General features: G+C 34.4%; 2 protein-coding genes across 8 annotated transcripts in view; one reads left to right on the top strand and one right to left on the bottom strand.

Annotated features, from left to right (window-relative positions):
- The window catches only part of Klhl32 (kelch like family member 32), a 196,769-nt gene extending 176,763 nt beyond the window's left edge, over nt 1-20,006 (top strand). For 2 of the 6 annotated variants that reach the window (XM_047557879.1, XM_047557878.1), the window contains 4 exons: nt 4,134-4,192; nt 7,151-7,343; nt 9,594-9,688; nt 15,431-19,998. In XM_047557879.1, coding sequence (XP_047413835.1) covers nt 4,134-4,192; nt 7,151-7,343; nt 9,594-9,688; nt 15,431-15,592 — 509 coding nt within the window. In that variant the 3' untranslated portion in view covers nt 15,593-19,998. Of the gene's footprint in view, nt 1-4,133; nt 4,193-7,150; nt 7,344-9,593; nt 9,689-15,430 lie in introns of all 6 variants that reach the window. The other 4 variants (XM_047557877.1, XM_047557876.1, XM_047557882.1 and 1 more) reach the window with 3 other exon arrangements.
- Mms22l (MMS22 like, DNA repair protein) overlaps nt 18,295-23,744 on the bottom strand; it is a 129,837-nt gene continuing 124,387 nt past the window's right edge. For both annotated transcript variants that reach the window (XM_047557872.1, XM_047557873.1), the window contains one exon: nt 18,295-23,058. In XM_047557872.1, the coding sequence (XP_047413828.1) occupies nt 22,965-23,058 (94 nt within the window). In that variant the 3' untranslated portion in view covers nt 18,295-22,964. The remainder of the gene's footprint in view (nt 23,059-23,744) is intronic.

Here is a 23,744-nt window from a genome sequence, read left to right as displayed (position 1 = left end):
ATTCTAGAGGTAATCACCCAGATAACTAACTGGAACTTTTATTTTTACTCTCAACTAGTAATCTGATATCTCATTTCTAAACATTGTCATATGAGTGAAAATTTGTATGTAAGTGTGAGGAATCTAATTACTGAGTGCAAATTAACAAAACATTCTATTATAGATGCATCTATGCAAGCTAGTAAATAAGAATTCTGAATAATATTAATTTGGAAGAGCATGGAGATATTGTGTGCCCCGTTTGGTAGTGGGGATATAATAGCTCCATTCTAATCCATTGCTTGTATATTTAATCTATAATGTAAATATTTTCAAATAGGATCATAAAGTGGATAGTTGACTGTGGTAGATATTAATTCTGTCCCATATTTCTAAAACAAGTGGAGAACTTTCAAAGTTTTAAAATAATAGGTGGGAACTTTATCTTCTGTTCTCTTTCAGTTATAGAAATGATTAGAGGCAAGCTGGACATTAATCCAGTAGCTATGGCCCAGACTGAAAGCACTGGCAATCATTTTAATCTTGAATATGTATATGATCTTAATAGATTTGCTTGTTCCTGTGTGGTTATTCTGAAAAAGAATCATTGAATATTCAATTTTTAATTGAGTGAGAAAGGAAAGAGTGGGAAAAAAAGCAAACGTACATTGGTGTTTATTTAACTTTTTTTTTTAGTTGTATACGGACACAATACTTTATTTTATGTGGTGCTGAGGATAGAACCTAGTGCCTCCCATGTGTGAGGCAAGAGCGCTACCATTGAGCTACAACCCATTCCCCAACATTGGTATTTATTTTGACACATATCTTGACTATATAAGCATTTCAGGCTTAGCTTTCTTAAATGTGTTTTTCTTTTATTTCATTTTAGAAATGAGATGTTCAATGAGAAATCCAGAGAAAACTTTCTTTGAGGGCAAGAATCTCATTTCTCTCTGTTCTTTGTTGATTTTCTCTGCAGACAAAGCTTTTATTGATCATAAAAGTGGTTGAAAACCTTAGAATTAAAAAAATATATAACCTTCAAGTTAATAATAGCCAAGATTAATCACATGAAAGATAAAATCTCCTTATAGGGATTGAGTGAGAGTAATGATTGGTTTGGGTGTGTTCCCTCCTATTTATGTATCCATTAGTATTGGTTGATTATTCCAGCTCAGTTGAGAATCAGGTGCTAATCTTCTGCATCCTATTTAAGTTGACTTGAAACTTAACCATGGAGTTGATGGTGTAGACCTATTCAAAGCATTTGAACAGTCAAAGCCAAAATTGCACTGGATAAAGACTATTTATCCAGTTTATTAAACAGACTATTTCAGTGGCGGGGAGAGAGATCAGAATGGAGTTTGGAATGATCCATCAAAACAAGAAATTTTTAAGAGCTGGTTTTTAAGCACTGGAGTGAGCAAGCAGAAAAGTACTGAAGGACTTTATGGGGAAGGTATATCAATGGATGTGTTGAGCACATTCAATTACTCCTCAATTTACTCTTTTCCCTCTGTGATGAGGCTGTTTGCTTTTTGGTGCATATCAGTGTTAGGCTCCTGCCCTCCCATAGAAACTGGGAGATAGGGCACTATCTTCCTTACATTTCAAAGGGATGGCTCCCACCCAAGTCCTTGAAGATTTTCTTGGGTTGTAAAAGTAGCAAGTGACTTTTAAAATGATTTATATTTCAAAGAGGCAGAGATATAATTTATAACTACACCTTTCTAAAATAAATGTCCTCAGAAAAGGGAGGTCAGGGACCTAGAGGCAGGAAGCAGCTTGAAACTGGGGAAATGTAAGGCCTTCTTGGTCATTACGATAACAGTATATATGCTTTAAAAATTTTTTTTTAGTTATAGATGAACCCAATACCTTTATTTTCTTTCTTTCTTTTCTTTTCTTTTATTTTTTTGGTGCTGGGGATTGAACCCAGGGCCTTGTGCTTGTGAGGCAGGCAACTGAGCTATATCCCTAGCCCTATTTATTTATTTTTATAATAAATAAACTAGACCCTTACACGTGCGAGGCAAGTGCTCTAACCCCAAGCTACAACCCCAGTCCAGTATATGTTCTTAATTCAAAAAATTGCTATTTGTTAGCTGGCTGAATTTCAGATCTTTATTGTAAAATTACCTGTTTCTTCATGACACTTATTAAAACAAGAATGCTATTCATTTTACACTAGTATCTAGAACTATGTACAAGGCAATATTTCTAAAGAAAGATATATTTTGGTTCCCATATTCCTGTTATTTTATTACCTAAAATTTTCTAATGGTGCTGTTTTATACGTTGTTCTTTAGTCTTTTACATTTGATGGTAAATAAAGTAGGATTTAAAAATATTGGACTTCACAGGACTTATTGTGTACCACAGCCATGGAAAGAAGTATAGGTCAAGTATCCTCTGTCCAAAATGCTTGGAACCAGAAGTATTTGAATTTTGGGTCTATTCAGATTTTGAATATTTGCTACACATACTTAGACATCTTGGAGATTGGAACCAAATCTAAACACAAAATTTGTTTTTTTCATGTATACCTTATAGCTCAAATATAATTTTATACATTTTAAGTGTGCCTGAATTTTGTTTTTTTGGGGGGTACCGGGGATTGAACCCAGGGCTTTGTGCTTGTGAGGCAAGCACTCTACCAACTGAGCTACATCCCCAGCCCCATGTGCCTGAATTTTGACTGCAACCTATCACCTGAGGTTGGGTGTAGAGTTTTCTACTTGTGACATCATGTCACTACTCAAAAAGTTTTCAAATTTTAGAACATTTGGGATTTGGATTAGGGATGTTCAACCCATATGAGGACAAATAGGAGAAATACCTGGAAAGTTTGATGACTTTTTGTGGGTTTTGATTAAGCAGAAGGTCCCAGTTCGCTTGGATCTAAGCACTGTTAAGATAAAAGTTGAGGGCTGGGGAGATAGCTCAGTTGGTAGAGTTCTTGTCTTGTAAGCACAAGGCCCTGGGTTTGATCCCCAGCACTGCAAAAAAAAAAAAAAAAAAAAAAGTTGAGCACACAGCTGCACTGGAAAATTTTAGATTTGTGCTGTCCAGTTCGGTAGCCATTAGTCACATGTGCCTTTTTAAGTATCTGCAATGTGTCTAATCTGTGCTATGTCAAATATACCCTGGACTTTGAAGACTTGTTATTGAAAGAATATAAAATACCTCCTTATATTGATTTCATGTTGAAATTATATTTTGGCTATATTAAGTTAATAGAATTTATTATTAAATTTCACTACTCCTTTTTACTTTTTAGTGTGGGTACTAGAACATTTATAGTTGTATATGCGACTCACATTTGTGACTTTTGTTACACCTATTGGACAGCACTGGCTCCATATCCCTTTTGATAAAGTAATGCCCTTTGCTATATATAATTGTTTCAAAGAAATACCAAGGTATCACTGTGTTAATGTATGGACGCTATAGCTTTAAAATTGCAAATTTAGTTAGTGGAATTTTCCATATAACGTGTCCCTGGCATATATTATATAGAGATTTATACAAGTGTACTCTGTACACTCCACTCTTCCCCTATACTTCGTTCCTTATTCTGGCCATGTGGAGCAGCTTTCCAAAATTTGGGGCTCTCTTGGTAACATCAGCAGACTTGTTGCTTGCTCTCAACTAGAGGGCTTCTGAAACATTTCCTAAAAAATGAAATTGCTGGGGCTGGGGAGATAGCTCAGTCGGTAGAGTGCTTGCCTTGTAAGCACAAGACCCTGGGTTCAATCCCCAGCACCCAAAAAAAAAGTGAAATTGCTTGCCAGATGTAGTGGTGCACACTTCTAATCCTGGCCACTCAGGAGACTGAGGCAGAAGGATCTCAAGTTCAGGGCCATCCTGAGTAACAAAAAAAAAAAAAAAAAAGAAAGAAAGAGGAATGGGGGATGTATCTTAGTGGTGGTGGTGGTGGCCCTTGGTTCAATCCCTAGTACCACACGCATACCAAAAAAAGAAAAAAAAAAAAAAAGAAAGAAAGAAAAAAGAAACTATTTTGTCAACAATAAGCTTCTTGATTATGTCATAGGCTCACCAGGAAGTATACAAACAAATCCTTAGTTGTAGCTAATTCTTCTTTCATTATACCTCATTATTATGTTCTAACACATGTTACTCCGTTACAGGTGGAGTAACTAACACGGCACAATATCAGAACAGACTAATGGTATATGAACCTAACCAGGTAAGAATCCTAAAATAAAAACTCATTACCCTAATTAAAACGTATTTTTAAATATTTCCACAGGAATTAGTAATTGGAATGCCAGGTATGTACCTGCACATATGCATCTTAAGCTCACATACGGATTTTAAGCTTATTTGTGTACTTATCTGTTTACTTTTTTTGTTGTTATTGTTACAAAATTCCAGTTCCTCTAGTTTGTGCTATTCACAGTGCTGCACTCTTTTCAGAGCTTTGCATAATGCAGAAAGAATTAATTGTCTTATAGCTGTGTCCTTCTGGAAGGGATCCCATTGTAGGGGAAAAGTGGGCTTGTAGTTTTATTTTCAAATCAAATAACAAAAAATGTTTAACTTAATATAAACAAAATTTTCTAGAACAGTCCTAGGATGCATTCAAGGTAGAAGTCTTTGAGTATGTTTTTCATTCAACAGCTGGGGCCTAAATCAGAAGCATTTGGATGGTACCTGTTTGTCCACTTTTCATTGCACACTTAATGATGTTTTTGTCCTCCCAAAGGAATACTTGATTCTCTTTTCTTTCTACCAAAATATCTACAACTTTGGCAGATTCTAATTAGTTTTGCCATTTATATGTTTGACAATACTCGCAAATGATTTGATTTGGAGGTTTAACATTCATCAACTGAAGATACTGAGATATGGAACAACAGGTTGACCTTGGCAGCCTGAGTCAGGATTGACCACTAAAGGTTTGTCTGTGGTCCTCAGTGTATTTTGTACCTTTTTATTTTAGCAATTGATTCTGAATTTAATGAAGGCATTTCTCTTTTCATAAGTGTGTTTCCTGATGTCATTAGAAGCTGTAAATTTCAGAGACTAAATGTCCATGGGTCAGCTGTCTCAAGAGGGATCATTAATTGCAGTTGCTTGAGCTGGGTGTATACATGGTTAAACAGGAAGAAGGTGTTAACATTGCTCAAATGAGTTCTGTTTCATGTTTGTACACACATGCTCTTTTTAAAAATTCTGCTGGCATATTGTTTACGGTGGGTACTGGCAAACATCACATCTGCTTGCATCTTGCTCAGAATCTCAATAACTCTATCATTCAGCCCTGGTGCTTATTTCTCTTCTAGGCCTTTGTGGAGAGTCGATAATGCCTGCCATCTGCCACAGAGCACATCGCTACCTGCCAACAGGCAGGCTGGGGTGACCTCTGCTTCCCCACCACTGATTAGTATTCACACGCTAGCTTATTAGGAATGACCCCACCAGGCCTCCCTGTTTCTTTGCCTTTGCAGCGGTTGGCGGCTCACCTGGCAGGCACTGCAGTGAAGGAAGCTAAAGATATAATCAGGGGATGTAGGCAGGCTTTGCAAACCAGATGGCATCTATAGTCTTGTGGCAGGGGACTGGATTGCTAATACAAACATTGATTCCTAATACTCTAATGGGTTGTGTCATAGAAAGCACCTAAGAAAAGTGTCATTAGAAATTTTAGTTAAATTCCCTCAGTGTAATGTAGTAAAGATATGTCTAAGGAAAATGTCTAAAGAAAGACTTGATTATTTTATTAAAGAAGATATTTGACTGGAAGGAAATTCTTATTATAAATATGTTCAAATGGGAAGCTGATAATGTACAAACAACTGTTTTTCTGGAGTGTATCTTTAAAGGAGAAATTAGAAAGGAGCTAGTATATATATGCCTTTCGTATATATATATGCCCATAGTGTCTATACCTGTAGTGAATATGTGCCTGCTGTTTATACAGACATGCTTACTGTTACTGTTTGCTTCTTCCCTTACAGCCTTTGTGAATTGTGAAGTTCTACGTATTCAAAACATTTTATGATTTTTCTAGTTGAAATCCAAATTTTCATGGCAAAAAGGAAATTAGGTTCTTCATGTGTGTGTTTAGTGTTTATGGAGAAATAAAATGGTTCAGCTTACTTACTTGTCCATTACTTAATTGAAATTTAGAGTTAAAATCATATTTGAGTCTCATCTAATTTTATAATTTATATTATATATTAAATAAAACTCTTATTTTAACCATATACGCTCATTACCAACAGTGACCTAGAACCAAATATTGAAGGTTCCATCATTCCCTAAAGTACTCATATAAAACTTGACTTTCTACCAATATAAATAAATGTGTGCCTAGAAATGACTTTTCCCAGTTTGGCAGAAGATGTTACTGTAAATATATTAAAGGATGCGGATGGGAGTTTTGTTACTGAACCAAATCTTAGCTCATCCACAGATCACAGGTTAATTTTGGAGAGAACAGAAAAGTCATTCTAACCTAGCTTATTTAGGAGCCTCAGATCCCCAATGATTATTATGACAATATATTTTTTAAGAGTAGACATGTATTGTACATTTATTATATACCAGGCATTTTCCCAGTTGCTTTATATATGTTGGCACATTTAACCTTCACTACTGGCTCATTGGGTAGGTATTAATTTCCCCATTATCTCCATCAAGTAGGTATTGTCTCCATAGATGAGAAAATAGGCCCAGAGAGGTTAAGTAAATTGCTCAAGATCACATATGGGTTATAACCCAGGCATTAAGGATCCAGAAATTGCCACTATCCACAGTATACCTTAGCCATGGGCTTTCACTCTTAAGTAATTTTCATCATTAAATTCTCTGAAGTGGGTAAGATAACCATCATGAAAAATCTTAGTGTTTCCCTTATAAAATGAAAAATTGCCCTATAAAATGAAACAAACAAATGAAGGGCCTTAAGGAAATCACAAAATAGAATGGGAATATGTGGCTCTTTTTACTTGCTCTCATGAAAGAAGCCTATACCTTGCAAGATGTATAAACAATATTCAAATAAAAGTGACTGATAAACATGAGGATTCTCACTACTGATGAGCTATCATCCACTGTTGTTTTATGCCAAAGAAGTCTCCTATAACAGAATGCACTTGAATTTCTTTTTTCTTTTCTTTTCTTTTTTTTTTTTTTTTAGAATAAGTGGATAAGCCGCAGCCCCATGCTACAGAGAAGGGTCTACCACTCCATGGCTGCTGTCCAAAGGAAGCTTTATGTTCTTGGAGGCAATGACCTAGACTACAATAATGACCGGATCCTTGTGCGACATATAGATTCTTATAACATTGACACTGACCAGTGGACACGTTGTAATTTTAACCTGTTAACTGGCAAGTATCTTTGATTAAGTAAATAAATTTTAAAAAATAAACATCAATTCAAGTAGTTGCCGAACTAGTTTATTCTGAGACATCTGTAGTGCATCTCTAAATGTTGAGTGCATAGTGGGTACAACAACTTTTTAAATTGGTTCTTTTTAGCTATACATGATAGTAGAATCCACTTTGATATACTTATACAAGCATGGAATATATCTTATTCTATTTAGGTCACTAGACTTGTGGATATACATTATGGTGAGATTCACTATGGTGTATCCATATATTTACACAGGAAAGTTAAGTCAGATTCATTCTACTCTATTTCCTTTTCCTATCTGCACTCCCTTCCCTTCATTCCCTTTTGTCTAATCCACTGAATTTATATTCTTCCTCTCCCCTTATTGTGGGTTAGCTTCCAAATAACAGAGAAAACATTCAACCTTTGTTTTTTGGGGATTGGCTTATTTCACATAGCAGGGTAGACTCCAGATCCATCCATTTACCAGCAAATATCATAGTTATTCTTTATGGTTGAGTAACACTCCATTGTTGTATACATACTACATTTTCTTTATACATTCAACTGTTGAAGGGCACTTAGGTTGGCTCTGTAGCTTAGCTACTGTGAGTTACTACACTAAGATTTTATCTCACTCCAGCCAGAATGGCAATTATTAACAATATGAGTATCAACAACTTGCTTTTATCAACCAGAAAGGCATGTGTTATCTTTCACAACAAAACTGGACTCCAGCACATGGCTGGCATCTCATTTCTCAGAGCCTGTAGTGACTTTGTGCATTGTCACGTGACTAAGAGAGGCATGTCAAGTCCATTACCATCAATGAATTTTCACATAGGAACTTTGATGCATGTAGGAGGAATGAGGCACTGAAAGAATGAGCTCTTTTTACAGTAGCAATTTACTTTTTATTTCTCATTATTTAGTCTTCTTATTTCTTGAGAGTTCAGGAGTTCAGGAGAATGGTCATCATTATTTGTCACTGTCAAATACTGTTTGTGGATGTAGTTTCCTAGAAATTAAATATTAGAGTAGTTCTGTGCATAGGGGTTTGGAGGTATTCCTGGACACACATTCCATCCAAGCATTTCCACAGGGCAATCCTAGCTGTAGCCCATCCTCATCCCAAAGAATGAAAAGAAAGCAGTATGCAACTTACCTCTGATGTTTCTTTATGAAGTTGAATTTTTTTTTCTCTTGTCAGCTTTTATCATTAACATCCCTAAACAATTCGATAACTTTCAGGGCTGTTAAAATAATAGGAAAATCATAAACTCAGAATGGTGGGTTATATTAGTTCCTGAAGACATTCTAATATGCTGAGTGGGCGTTCAGTTAGTCACAGCTGCTGTAGGGAGAGTCAACATTGGGAGCATAACCAGAGATGGGAATGCTTTGTAATGAGCTCCTGTTTTTACAAAATGATTTTTGAGGCCCACTACAAGTACTAAACTGTCAGTTGTGGTAGTACCTTAGACCCTCCACCCCTGGATCTGGATTCTGCCTGCTATGAAATCCAGCTTATTTATTACTCCAGTCAGTCCTGTGTCAGCTCATCAATAAAAAGGGACTCTTTCACTCTCTGATGGCCTCCAGGGAAGAATATATGGTCGTGAGTTATTTTGTCTTCTTTTTTGAAATGGGAGGGGAAACCTTTCATCATTTTGGCTTGTCAGTATCTAGGGATTATCCACACAAGTCCCAGCTCAAGAACTTTAATATAATCCTAAAACTGTTGTGTATGTAAAGAAAGGATAGCAACTTTATCAATTTTTTCTGCCATTTGTCTTCATTTGGGACGTGCTAGGAGCATGGCTCTGTTTTATTGGCTTCTTGGGGTTGTAGCTATTGCTGTACAGATGTAAGCACTTGCCTTAAAGGCATTTGTGGATATAAAAAGTGTTTTGCATTTCTAACATATACCTTATTTCTGTCATTATAAATTAATGGCATATGACTTAGTATAAAACTCTTAGTACTGCTGTATTTAATACTATATTTACTAACTTTGCTGGCTAATAAATGTTTTGACCTGGTCTGACCCAATGCAGGTTCATTCTCTGAGAAATGGTGGTTAATTCTCCATAATACTGGAGGCAGTGATCAGTTGCTGTAAAAATCCCATGGAGTATACAGATGTGCCACAGGGGAAAATTGTATCCCTCAGTGGCAAAAGGGTTAATTAAAATATGTAAGAAACAGATTTCTTTATTTTTATTCTGTTCTCTTTACTTTAGGACAGAATGAATCTGGAGTTGCTGTCCATAATGGGAGAATATATTTAGTTGGTGGATATTCAATTTGGACAAATGAGCCCCTGGCTTGTATCCAGGTGAGTGGTTGAAGTTCCTTTTGAAGTTTGCTCAAGTGGTTCAATGAGGATGTTTTGTAGTACAGATACTGAAGGAGGAGATATTTACCTGCAGAAAGATGCTCAAGGTCCCTGTTTTGAGTGGCTAGTTTAGTCACTAAACTCCATGCCATATCATGAAAATGATGCCTACTAAATGATTGAGCCCTGTTTAAAATACAGTTGGAGACAAGCTTTGAAAATATATGTCAAATATATTGGACGTGTGGAAACTGAGATGCCTTACCCATCTGTTACAAACCAAAAAATCTAAACATCTTTGGTAATAGTTCCTCACACTCCCAAAACTTTATGTATACCTCCTTTTCTTGCATTACCTGATTTTATGTATCACAATGTGTTCATTTCCATAAATGGCATTTTCAAAGGTTTTCTTCCTGGCAGAGGCTGTGAATGGTAGTAGTTAATGGCAGGTCTGACAGGGACAGCCTCTGCCCCAAAGAAATAACCCTGGCTTGTCGGCATGTGAGCAGCCCAGGCTGGGCAGGTTGCCAGCTGGGCCTTGCAGAACAGCAGTGGTCTTTGTTGATATACATATTTAAGGTATTATTCCTATTATTATTTTATAATCCTTACCACATTTTTGTTTTACTTATTCTCTGATAAAATACTGACATATATTAGCACTGACCTTTTCCCTGACAACCAGAAAAAGTATACTCTTAAACTAAGCATATTATTTAATCTCATCTTTGTGGAAAGATTTTTTAACAGCTGCTTCAAGATCTATAATAATTTAGTATGTTCCAAGCTTTTTATTCTCCATGTTGTCTAAGTTTTCGAAATTATAAGCATCTCATTGCGTTATCTTCAGTTATATCTCCCATTCATTCATAATATTGTTTGCCTTTTTTTCTCCTGATTTGACCTGCCAGAGGTTTGTCTGGGGATTCTAGCATGCTTTTATTATCCATATAGATCAAGCAGAAAAAAGGTCAGCAAGGAGAGGTAAGATATGAAAAATACAATGAATAAGCTTGATTGAATGGATGTGAGTTCTAGAATGAACAGTTAGAATACATTTTTTCTTGGTATACATGGAGCATTACAAAAACCTGTCACATGCTTACAATTTTAAGAACTTTTTAAATAAATTTCAAAAATTAAGTATGATTTAATATGTACCTCTAATGCAATACAATTAACCTTTAACTTAGCAAAGTTACACAAACCCTTGTTTATCTGGAAATAATGAAACACATGGCCATATAACTTATCTGCTAAAGAAATCACAATGGAACATAAAATTCCCCGAACTGTGTGAAAATGAATACATACAAACACTTGTGGGATAAATATAGCTTAATAAGCTAGAAAATGAATAAAAAATAAACTCAAAGAACATAGTAGATGATAAAAATGAGAGAAAATGAATGAACAAGGAAATGATGATATAGTGGAAAACTATAAGCCACATACAAAAAAAGAACATAAGATGTGATGGAAGTTAATAAAAGGTGACCTTGTATCTGGGTAACAACAAATAAGAAAACTGCTCTCTTCAGGAGTGCTTCTAATTTTCCTGCAAGTACATACTTGACAGCTTTCATAGTTCTTTAGGTTTTTAAATTTTTCTCACTTTTCAGAATTGGTGACAACATTGAACTGGGCTATAGGTAGTGCTCTGCAGTGCTAGGACACTTTTTTTAAGTGGCTTTGAGACCTTGTTTTTGACCATTTTTCACAATGGAAGCAAGTTTGTGTTTACCATGAAGTAAATTTGCAAATTTTAGATTTATTTTTGGGTATATTTCTATTAATTTTAATATTAAATTAGCTCAAGGAATAGAAAATAAGTTGAAGCTATAACAGTGAAATATAATGAAAACTCACTATTTATATCAAACATAGAAGATCAGAGTGCTGCTATAGTTTAAAAAATTTCCACACCTCCTGTTTTAGAATAGTCTTGAAAGTTAGCTTATAAGGTATAGAAAATTAAAAAGTAAAACAAAACTTCAGTCACATCTTTGATTTTGTCCCCAAAGAGCTTCTCTTTAGTGTGCTCACTAATCATATATACTAATTTATTGCTAATGATATCTGGATGTTTCTAAACAGGCAAACATTTTCGAGATGAAAAATTGTGCATAAGTGAATGTTTTATTATTATTTTTGGGGGGAGAGAGGTGTATAAGGGATTGAACCCAGGGACCACTGAGCCACATCCCTAACCCTTTATTTTGAGATAGGGTCTTGCTAAGTTGCTTAGTGCCTCCCTAAGTTGCTGAGGCTGGCTTTGAACTTGTGATCCTCCTGCTTTAGCCTTCCAAACTGCTAGAATTACAGGCATGTGCCACTATACCCAGTAGTATTATCTCCCAAGTATATTTTTAAACCACTGAGGATATTCATGAGTATCCTCAGGATTAAGGCGATTCCAAAAGAGGTCAAAGACATATTTATTTAGTTATTTTTTTATAGAAGGGATTGAAACCAAGGGTGCTTTACTGCTAAGCTTATCCAGTCATTTTTATTTTTTGAGACAGGTTCTTGCTAAGTTGCTGAGGCTGGCCTCAAACTTGTGATCCTCCTGTCTCAGGCCCCCAAGTCTGTGGGATTATAGGTATGCGGCACTGTACCCAGCTCAAAAATGATTTTAATCAATATCTGGATTAGTGGAATAAATTTTACTTCTGAGATCATATAACAAAATATTCTAATATATATTCTTTTTAAAGTCAGCATTATGGGTTATTCTGTATTCCGTTTTGAACAGAACCAATCCTTTTGCAAATTCTATATTTATTCCCGTGGCTGGCACACTGGTCCTACAAAGTATAAGTTTTTAAGAGTCTTTACTACTAATTAATGTGTGTGTACCAGTATATGGATAACAGACATCATGGGTTTTGCATTTTAGTGTTGACAACTGGTTACTAGTTGTAATATTCTTTCTGCACTAAGGCTCAAATGTTTTATTTTATGGGTGACTACAGTTTTATTTGATTTGGTGCACTAAGAGTAATATATTAATGGTTGGAGACACTTACCTGTTTGAAAGCAGGCCACTTGCTGGAGGAATAGCCAATGGAGTAGTAAGATAACAGGAGACTGGAACAATGTTTATGAGAAAACTTTGGCTAGAAAATAGAAAGTAGAAAATGGAAGGTTGGAAAGTACAGAGTAGTAGTGGTGATGAAAGTCATATGCACACTATGAATACCTAAATTTAATTTTTTATGTCATAAATCATCTCTATATAATCCTTAATCCAAATTAATCAACACATCATTAATCCAAGAACATAGCCAATTAATAAAGATCATAATGAAATAGTTCAGAAACTGTTCCTCTAACATTGAGGATTATTCTCTTCGCCCTTAAAAATGCTAGCCAATAACCTATCTCATTAGATGCTCCTTCTGGACCCTAATTCAAGTTCATCTGAGTCATTTGTGGGATTCAGCCACCTGGGATGATGCATGAGCAAGCATGTTGTTGCATTTCCTGCTACTGATCTTAGTACAGACTGTGATTCATTGCAAGGACAACTCAAACAAGAGAGAAGCTGAGAGGCTCTTAATTAATACTTGTTTAAAAGTTGAGATCTGGACTTGTTAGGAATAAAGACTCATGGGAAATATTGGAAATAGGTTCCTGACAAAAGCGAAGGTGTTCTTGTTTATTCTGTGGGCGTGTAAGAAAATTTCTGGCACAGAAGTTTGACTCTAATCTGGTGTGCCACAGATGACGAGTAGTACATAAGGGAGCAGCTGTACAAGTGTGCAAGTGATTAGTCTGTTTCCAGATCACTTTTACTGTTCTCTTCATTTACTATTATTTTCTTTTGGCTGGAAGATATGCTGCCAATCTGGCACTGCCTTCTCCCAAATGCCTTCTTTCTGCCAGTTTAGGAGTGTTTTGGAGAAAAACTGCCAATGCTTCCTTTTCCCTTCTCAGATTAAATACATTACATCTGCTTAACATATGCAGTCTCTGTTGGCCCAGGCAACTAGACAAAAGCTCTGGATGATTATCTCACTGATATTTTGTCTTCTAAAAATGTATTCAATTGGAAGGGGGGATATCATTAAGGCACTAAATCCAAGCTCTTTCTGGGTTGCATCCTTGAGCTCAGATACTGGACTCCACCACCAATTAGCCCAGTTTTAGGTCACTTAATTTTCTGATTATGTTTACTTTTCTGTAAATTGAAGATAACACCTAACCTTTCATAGTTGTGATAACTGTTAGTGATCTCTATTTTCTGTATTTAATGAAATATTAATCAAAATCCCATTAGGATTTTCCTTTTTTGCAGGGGGTAGGCAAGTGATACTTATCAAATTGATCATAAGATTGCTGTAGATGCTGGGAGTGGTGCACACCTGTACTCCTAGAGACTTGGGAAGCAAAGGCAGGAGGATCGCAAGTTTGAGGCTATCCTCAATAACAGATAAACCCTGTCTCAAAAAGAAAAAGAGGTTTGGGGATGTACCTCAGTGGTAAGGCACCCCTGCATTCAATCTTCAGCACAAAAAAAAAAAAAAAAAATCTCTAGGACAGTAAATCTATATAAATAACCAATAAATTTTTGAAAATGGGAGACTTGCCTTAGTCAAAACAACTGAGATACTGCAAGATACATAAATTATTGAAAGAGAACATTTATATTAGTATGTAAGATATACTAATTAGTATCTCTAATACTAATTACTAATGACAGGGTATGTTGTTTAGTAAATGGTTTGGGACAGTTAAATGTCCATTTGGGAGAAAAACAAATAGCTAAAAGTTTGATTTTTCTTTTATTCTATGACTTAACAATTTTCCCTGAGCTTGGATCCCTTAATTTCAAGGGCTCCTTTTTATCTAAAATATTGCATTATTGAAGTTAAAGTTAAAAAGTTAATTACATAGGTGATAGGTGAAGGCGTGAGTGGACAAAATCATTAAAGGAGGCTATCAATAGGTTGGTGGTTGGATTTTGGCTGCTAGCAGGGAACACATATCTAGAGTGCAGGTGAACTAATGGGACCAAAGGTGGATAGCAATAGGGCAATACCAATGAGAAACTTTTATTTATTTTTAAATCATAGACTCCAAGGGAGAGAAAGTTTTAAATTAGGTTAGAGGAAAGTCAAGTGAAGAGAGAAAAAGATGACAGAGGGCTGAAAAGAGCCTGATAGAGTTGACACACAGAAGGAGAACAGAATTTTCCTAGCAGTGAGATGAAGCCAGATTCATTAGGTGACAGCAGGCATAGTCTAACAGAAGCTGTGCCCTATCAGAAAAGAGACAAAACTTCAGCTAGAAGTGGAAATAACAGGGGGAAAATTTCCAGAATCAACTGAACTAATTTTGAACCTGCTACTAAACTGTTATATTTTACTATGTGCCAGATGCTCTGCTAGATATCACCAATTTTCACAATGAAGCTGCAGGGTCTTGCTTGTTTTCTTCATTTTATAGATGAGAATCTGTAAATCAATATTATGACACTACCTACCAACTAGCTTGAACAAGTTATTTAATAAGTCTAAGAATTTTATTAAGTGAAGATTAAATGTTTATAAACACACACATGCACACATGTATAGTACCTGTAGATATGTACACACAGTCTAACACTTAGTAGGAACTTAATAAATATTTCTGGTACCATCCTAAGGTATGGTGATGATGGCATGACCAAGTTTAGGTTCAGGCTTCCTTTGAGTACACAGCTTTGAATAATCATCATCTCTTCTTGTTTTGTAGGTATTGGATGTAAGCAGAGAAGGCAAAGAAGAAGTGTTCTATGGGCCTACACTCCCATTTGCTTCCAATGGAATAGCAGCATGCTTCCTTCCAGCCCCATATTTCACATGCCCTAACCTTCAAACTCTTCAAGTGCCTCATCACAGGATTGGCACCATCTGAAAGCCAATGCTCTGTTAATAACCATCATGACCAGGCAGAAAAACAAAGGGTGACTTTGGGATACTGGGCATGAAAAGCCTCAGAGCTTAATGCTTCCTTGTCGTTTTACAGATCTTATATTCACATCAATATCAGCAAAAAATGAACAGTTTTCTAAAATACATTATTGAAAACTCCTGTCACTCTTCTAAGTGTATGTGAACATACAATACAATATGTATTGACTTTTACTGTGGTGTAGCTTAGTGTCAACTTAATGGTACGTTACTGTTCCGTGGGTCTTTAAAGCATTCTTTGTATACTTTTTCTAATCAGTACTGTCTAGGACAACATGACACTGTTGGTAAGGCAATTAATTTCACACAACAGCATCAATGATATTAAAATCCTCTACACTTACTCCCTTTACTACTTAAACATGGGCTTATAATTCTTTTTAAAGTTTAACATTATGCTGCCCTGCTCAGTAGAGATTCAGGATTATGACATCATAAATTTTTAAGTGCCATATTTTATTCAGGGTGATACAAATAATAGAAGTACACTGGAACAGCAATTGGAATATCCCAAATTTTTGCCTTGGTTACTCTGACCTTGAGCTAGAACTTACAGTATTGCAGTCTTCCTACATTTTAAGAAGGATCATTACTGATTTCCATATTAATTCAAAACAATGTTTTGAGGATTAGGTAAATAATCTGAAGTACTTCCCCTAAGAAAAAAATGTTACTTAAATTATAAGGCATTTAAACCAGATTATTTTTAAGTTTAGAAATTACTAGGTAGAATTTGGAAAACATGCTATGGAATAAATGATTCTGAAAAGCATGTGAAAGAGACATACACCTTTTCTAACTAGGAAAAAGAGCATTTACCAATACCAAAGATATCTACATTTATAAAATCCTTGCTCAAATAACTCTCTTAAAAGTCTCATTTTAAATCACTTAGTGAAAAATGACATTTTAAAGCTAAAAAAAAATTAGTTGTACTAATTATGGTACCATAAAGTGCTTTGACATAAATTTGAACCTAGAATTGGCAGTTCTAATAAAAGTTTTCCACTTTGTTAAAGGTTATGTCAATCTTGAGGACTTGTGGGATTCTTCACCACCACTGATACATATTTTATTATGCCCACTTTTAATAATGCATAAGAATTCATTTTTAGGCTAGGTTTTTGGGTTTGCTTTGTCTATGACAAAAAAATAAATAAAACAATAATCACATTTGAACATAAATTCAACAAGTGTGAGTTTCTTTTTTCCTAATCTCTCCAGGATTTAATGTCATCTATATTAAAAGGAAGTCTTTACTCTGACCTTTTTCCATCAGCACTTTAATCATTCAGCAATCCCTCACTTATAGAAAAATGTCATTTTATTCATGTAACCATATTTAGTAATCAAAGTGAATGAGAAATATCTATTTATCTTAAATATAGAATCTGCTGACTTTATACACTGTAATAAAGTACCTAAAACACTATTTTAAAAAATACACATGATTTCTGGTTATTCAAAAATTAAAAGAGAGGTGGAGATAAGGAAAAAAGGTAAAATTTTAAAAGGTAATTTTAAAATTTAGTTCAGATAAACAAAAACCCCATTTGACAATCTGGACAGTTATGAACAGTGAAAAAATTGATACTGGTTACTGATATTTACAATGTTGATAACTTCTTTAAAATGTATATAAACACCCCAAATTAAAATTTTAAATTGTTTTACCAAGTCAGGAAATGGACTCTAGGATTTAGGAAATGTTTCAACAAGGATCTACACAAGAAGTATTTCAGGTTTACTAAATTTTCTCCTTAAAACACAAATTTTTCCTCCAGCAGTTTAACCTTATGAACCCATTAAAATCTACTTGTAGTCCGAGATTCTACATCCAGGGAGTGAAAGTGAAATGGCCTAAAAATAAACTTGTCTGAGTGATAATGGAAATGTAGCCTTAGACTACCCTTGATTATTTCTGAACAGGTTTCTAACTGCTCAAATAAAACAAATCAGCATATATTATCAAGTTCTCCTTGGTGATCTTTATAATGTATTATTTACTAATATAATCCAGTGTTGAAGTCAGAATTTTTAAAAGTTTTGCATAGAGTTTAATGCATCTTTTACAGCTACAGACAAACAGTAGCATCAAAAGTAGACTATTTCTTTCCTAAAGAGAAAAAACCCAGATTGCTTGGAACTAGACCCTTTTACTCAAAATTATTAATTAGAAAAAAAATTCTATAAAACCATGTTTGGCCATATAAGCCAAATTCCATTAAACTGTTCAAATATAGTATTTTCTATTTAAGTATGCTGATTTATCTTCCATTTTGAGTCTTCAAAATTAAAGGCAATTACATTGCATTTTAATTTCTACAGAAAACCATAAGGCTTCCAACCATTTAAACAACATCTAGAGATTTTAGTTTAAAAAAGGAAACGAAAAGTAGTACCACACAGATCTTAGCAGAATATTCTCACTGTTCAAGGAAAAGTGAGCAAAGACATAACTCTCTAAAATAATGTAAAAGTTAAAAAGGAATAACATTCACAAAATGCCCTTTAGGTTATGACGAGGGTACTTTTCATACCTTTCTTCCATATTTTCTTCACACCTATGTACATGTTTATTGTACCCACTTCAGTCTCTGCAATAGCTAAAACATTTTTACTGTTTTACCACAGAGTATAAAAGCAACAAATTATATCTCTAGTAACATGACTCATTTTTATTTTGGTTTTTGAACAGTGAATCTGTTATAAAAAGGAAGGAAGTTGAATAATCATGGGAAAATTTAAGTTAAATATATAGATTTTATACAAACACATAACTTAAATCTTTATTATAGGCACAAATAGCTTATAACTCTGCATATAAAATAAGAATGTCCATTTTTTTCTAAAAGCACAATTCACAAATGCAATAAACTGGATAAATATCAGCACACCAAACATAGTAGTAAGTAGAAATTGGTCAATTACAATCTGATTTTGGTAACTTACCATACGGGTTATCACAGAGTGAAAATACAACTCTAATTAAATATGTGAAAGAATATGTTATTTTGCTAGCTTCCCAAACCAACTGTTCTAACCAAATAAAGCATGTTATTATATTGGTATACTACACTCTTACCTAACAAGGCAAGAGATCAGTTTTAGGAGGATGTAGGTTTTTGTAAAAATCTATCAAAAATTGGTGGCTTAATATAGACAATTCAACTTTTGGTCAGGTTTCTATATTTTACCTTTGATCTTTGAAATATGAGCACTATGACAGTATGTAGGATTTAGGGACAGCAGATTTCCAAAAGGGATTCTCAAATACAAAATCTGGTAAAGATTTTGTAAGTACATGGAAACAGGCCCATGTAATTTTTTATGAATAAAGCTTTGAAAACCTGTAAGAAAGTATGGAAGAACAATGGGTAATAAAATTCACAAACAGTTTAAGAGCAACAAATAATTTCTTAAACAGACATTGATGTGGAAAAAGTCAAATACAGTCATAGATCATATAACAGGGATACATTCTGAGATATGCCTTATTAGGTAAACATCAGAGTACCGACATAAACCTAGATGGTACAAATCAGTTACTGGATGTGGCCTCCTGATTCAGTCAAGAGATGTGGCAAACAAGATATGTACAAGGCTGCTGCCAGTGTAATATGGCACCCTGTTTTATAGGAAACTTCTTTTTATAAGTATATTCTAAAAGAATGATTAAAAAGTATAGTATAGTAAATAACAGATCAGCAACTGTCATTTATCATTATCAAGTATTATATCCTGTACATAACTGTATGTGTTTTACTTTTATGAGTGGCAGTAATGTAGGTTGGTTTACACCAGCATCACGACAAACAAGGAAGTCATGTGTTGTGCTGTGATGACACAGTGGCTCTGTCACTAGGCCACAGGACATTTTTAGCTCCCTTATAATCTTATGGGATCACTTTGGTACATGTGGCCCAACACTGACTGACATGTTATGAAGCACATGACTGTATACTTAAGAAGAAATATAGGTAAAGACATACAAGTTTTAAACTATGAAATTCTTCTAATGCAAATGAGCTCAACACTGAATGATTTTTGCAGAGACAAACCTTCATGTTTTTTTTTTCCTCCCCCATGGAAACCTTCTAATTAAATGTTAATTAAATTGAAATTTAAATCATAAGCAACTCTTAATGTCTAAGCAACTCTTAATGTCATCACTCTATTGCCCTTCAATCATCTTTTACACCCCATTTGGTATTTTATAGATATTATTTGACGAGAATGCTCACAAATCCAAAATGTATATTTTTTCTTCATGTTTAAATGTCCTGAGTTTTTGCATAAATGAAATGTATTTCATTTTAATTTTTTATATAAAGGATGGTATTCCCAGCAAGCAAACTGAATGAGACCAGGACTAGAATTAACATGACATTCAGAGAAAGCAGCTGAGTCTCTTGTTTAGAACAAATTAAGTCTAGGGAAAAAAAGAAAAAAGAAAAGATTCAGTCAAATGACAGAAAACCTTGAGACTGAGGGGTTGAACATCAGTTTATAAATAATGGGAAGTAACTGGGGGTCCTGCATCAGACAACTGAACAAGAAAGTAGTATTTTAGGAACACCAATATCAGAACAATGTATAGGATAAACTGTAGAGGAAAGGAGATGAAGAGATTATAGTGATTGATAGGGAAAAAAAAGTACAGATGCAAAGAATTGCAAAAAGAAAAGAAAAATGCCCAAGAGCCTATATGGGTACATCTGCAAGTGAGGAGTCTAAGATGCCTCTGAAGTTTCAAGACTAAGTAACTTGGGAAGATAAGATATTCCTTGTGTAGAAAATGAAAGCAGGAGCTAGTATGGAATAGAAAGTGACACGGGCCACTGTACATGCTGCCTTAAGATTTCAGGAAGATCCAGAGAGATTTAGAGAGAAATTAGCACTAGAAATAGATCTGAGATAAAGAATGAGCTAGTGTTATCAGTCCACTACTAAAAGGATGCTGGGGAAAAACAGAGGAAGGGAACAGGAAATAAGACTTCAGGTGCTCTCAAGACACAATGGAAGCAGGAAAGGACATCACTACTGAGGAATGGAGGGGAAGATATGGAAAAAGCATCACAGAGATGCCAAAGAATGTGAGAAATGAACATACACGCTCATATCTGACTGAAAGAGAGTGGTTTATATCACAGTGGTGAAAAAAGCAGCCTCAGAAATGACAGGGTACTTCAGGGAAAATGAATATTAAGAAAGCGGGCTTAAGGTGAAATCTGGAAGTGGAAGAAAGAAAAATTTTAATAATAAAGAGTCGGAAGATTTTAAACAAAAGGAACTGTCATAAATTGTTTTTTTCCTCAATTAAGAAAACAGCTTCTTTAAAATTTTACTTATACATAAGCATAAAATGTGTATGTGTTGTTATAGTCTTCTGTTGTTACTGATTTTTAATTACAAACTTTAATTGCTCTTAGCATCTATAGATATATGCCCATAGCAGTTTTTCCTATTCCTTAAAAGTTTTATATTCTAGATTCTAAAAGATACCTTTAACAATTGCCCTTGGGGGAGCCAAAAAAAATGAAAATAAAAAAATAATAATTATACACTGCTCTTGAAAAAGTATCGCCTTGAAGAGTTAAAATTAACTGCTGGAATTTGCAAAGCATACATTATTAGTTTAATAAGCCACTATCATATTGAGAAATTTATGGTTATGAAGTCTATTAAGCAGGCTTAAAGAAGCTTTTATTTCCATTTGTTGAAGCCGTGACGGTTGACTTTGGGGAGAAACAGACCATTTGTATGTCATGAAAATAAAAATTAGGAGAGAATTATAACTAGAGAATACTGATTACGTGTTTGCTTGTTCACCCTACTTATTTATTTATATATTTGTTTATTTATATTTTTTTTCACCATTTTACCATTTGGGGGATGGAACCCAGGGTCTCACACATGCTAGATAAGTGCTCTACCACAGAGTCGCATCCTTAGCCTCTATTTCATTTTAAGATGCATTCTGAGCCAGAAAAGGGTTGAAATGTTTTCTTGAAGGAATAGTACAACCATAATAAAGACTACAATTCTAAGAAGGAGATAAATAATTTCAAAATTAAAGCATGACTTGTAAGGAAACATTGAAAAAAAAGTGGGCTATGTCATTAGAGAATTGAAAGATATTCTTTACTTTTAATGTAGTAATCATGTCTGTACACCTCCAAACAGAAAAGAGGAAACATTTTCACATATATGGTGTCTTTGATTCCCATAATAGGACTGTGAATTTTTAACATGATTATTTTTTTATTCCTGAAAGAACTGGGCTGAGAAAGGGTAAGGAACCTGTGCAAGGTCACAACACAGAGCTGGGTTAGAGACCAATGTGGGCTCCTAACACTAGGACGGAAACTCTACCTAGTAATGCTTACCACAAAAGGGAGTTAAGGTCAAGACCAAATGGTAAAACACATACATTCTGGATGAGAGAGTAAAAAGTGAAGAAAAAATAGCTATGAAAGGAAACTAAATGGGTTCTTGAAATTTACAAGAGTCAAATTATAAGAGCAAGGAGAGAGATCTGCTAATCTCTCAGATTTTTGTTATAAGTAATCTTAAGAAGTTTCCAGAATATTATTATTTATTCTTTTTTCTTAAACACTCTATTTTTTCCACCGGATGTCTTTTAATGACAACTCCAAGCCTACATTCTTTTATAATAAATTTAAAATCTTTTTAGATATTATCTGTGTAATTCTTAAGTCAGATTTAGTCTGAATCCTAAGAGAGTTAAGTGTACTTTGTAAGGGTCTTGTTTATTAACTTGCCTCACACATAATATAATAAAGGAAAACAAATATGCATCTCTTAAACACCCCCCACAACAAAAACAAAAACGAAACACAACCACCAAAAAAACCAGAACAGGTCAGTCAGGTAATTTGAAAAAGTAGCATATTAAAACAGAAGTTGCCCGCCCCCCCAAAAAAACAACAACCCAGCAACAACAACATATCAATCACAAGACAGGTGGTCACATTATAGTAAAAAGTCCATGGATGGACCAGGACAAATCCATGTAATACACACAGAAAACATTCCCAGTTAGAAAAAGCTTCTTTAATTTAGTTCAACTAAAATTTCTTCAAAATAGTTTATAGTTTTACAAAGCTCCAAGGCTCCTATTATAGTTACTAATTAATCTTTATTTCCTTATTTATATATATATTTTATACTTATATAAGGTATAAAGGAAAAAATCATAGAAATTATTTTTAACAGATCATTATATAATTAATTAAAAGAGGAGTTGGATTAGTAAGTGGCTTTAGATGGTGATAAAAAATAGACAGGGCTAATCACAAAACATCACATGTCTTGTCATTTTCCAGTCTCTGCATCTCATCTTGTCCCATCTGGCCTAGGTGAGATAAAAGTTTTCTATAGGCTTCCCTGTTTAAGAAAAAAAAGAAAGAAAATTTACTTATTATCTTTTTCATCTTTTTCCACTTGAATATTTATAAAATTAAACCTGTCTGTGGGTCTAACTGTCTATGTATCCATCCATTCATCTAGTAGTCAGTAAAACACTTCAAAAACATAGTGCTTTGTATATTTTGTGAGTAAAACTAGATGTTTGAATTAATTCAGTTTTTTAAAGTATGATTTATATACATATATATATCAAATGTGGATTTAAAATGACACATCAAAGTTTACTAACCATCTGTGATGACATAATGCTTCTAGGTAATGAAATATGGTCATGGAATAGCTTATGACAGCAATGGTATACTTAGAATGGGAAGACTTTTGTTGCAAACTAAAAATGAAAACAGAAGCTTTATAACCATTAAATAGACCAGTACAACACTTTCAGTATATGCCCTACTTTCTTCTTTATCTTCTTAGAAATAACAAAGTTTGAAAATAAAATATCGTTCCTCTTATTAGATTCTCTAGTACTTCTCTGTATCTGGGATGTGTTTTAGATTTATTGTGCCTGGCAGTTATTTCATTAGACTAAATATCTTGCTATTCAGAATTGTTAAAGCCAATCCTCTTGTGGCCCTGCCTGCAAAGTAGTACAATAGCAGAACACTTGTTCCAACAATGCACTATGTTAGGATGCTTCATGT

This window comes from Sciurus carolinensis, chromosome 7 (assembly GCF_902686445.1).
Source record: "Sciurus carolinensis chromosome 7, mSciCar1.2, whole genome shotgun sequence".
NCBI lineage: Eukaryota > Metazoa > Chordata > Mammalia > Rodentia > Sciuridae > Sciurus > Sciurus carolinensis.
Note: the sequence above shows the minus strand (reverse complement) of the source record. Positions and strands in the feature narration are given on the sequence as shown.